The 669-nt window shown below is 39.8% G+C and overlaps 1 protein-coding gene across 1 annotated transcript in view; it reads right to left on the bottom strand.

Moving 5' to 3' along the window:
- The window catches only part of LOC119585141 (nose resistant to fluoxetine protein 6-like), a gene marked incomplete at its 5' end in the record, with an annotated part of 59,800 nt that overhangs the window by 56,459 nt on the left and 2,672 nt on the right, over positions 1 to 669 (bottom strand). Inside the window, 2 exon segments of the mRNA XM_037933770.1 lie at positions 131 to 299; positions 529 to 664. Coding sequence (XP_037789698.1) covers positions 131 to 299; positions 529 to 664 — 305 coding nt within the window.

The raw sequence follows: 669 nt of genomic DNA, 5'->3' as shown, positions 1-669 counted from the left end.
TGGTTGTTGTAAATAATCCAGAAAAAGAAAAGGGGCAATGTAAGATGGAAAAAATAGAACAAAAAAGTAAGTTTTTTAAACACTATTCCACATACAGATGACACTAAATGCTGTGTGAACGCATCCTTACCCAAAGGTCCTGGTGAGAGCAAATGCTTGGGATGCAAGTGCTATATCTGAAGTATTGTTCATCCTCGAGACCCTCGACCGCACCTGGAATGATACGTACTTCCGGCCGATGGACAAACCAAGGAGGCAATAGCTTCGGCGACCTCGTTCCTGAGGCGAGTTTCTCTTTTCTGCCAAAGATGGCATGCAGAATGAGCATACCAGGATAAAAAAAAAACTTGCTTGGACAGTGTCAAGGAAAATTACTTTTATAAAATGTTTTAGTAGCAAGGAATGCCCAATTTAACTTCTTGAACATTGCATATTATTTTCATGAGTGACATATTACAAAAGGCTTAATACTTAATGATATAACTTTTGACAAAAAAAAGTAAATCATTGAACAGCAAAATATCTTGCCTGATCGTTATACGGCAGTATTTCCCACGGATGTCCTGCTCAGAGGAAGCAACCGACATGCACTCGTCATAGGATCCTTCGTAGAAAAATCTCCCATACATGATGCCGTCATCACTTTTACCCCATGAGTCCACCACTGTT

The sequence above is a fragment of the Penaeus monodon genome, chromosome 19 (genome assembly GCF_015228065.2).
Source record: "Penaeus monodon isolate SGIC_2016 chromosome 19, NSTDA_Pmon_1, whole genome shotgun sequence".
Lineage (NCBI taxonomy): Eukaryota > Metazoa > Arthropoda > Malacostraca > Decapoda > Penaeidae > Penaeus > Penaeus monodon.
Note: the sequence above shows the minus strand (reverse complement) of the source record. Positions and strands in the feature narration are given on the sequence as shown.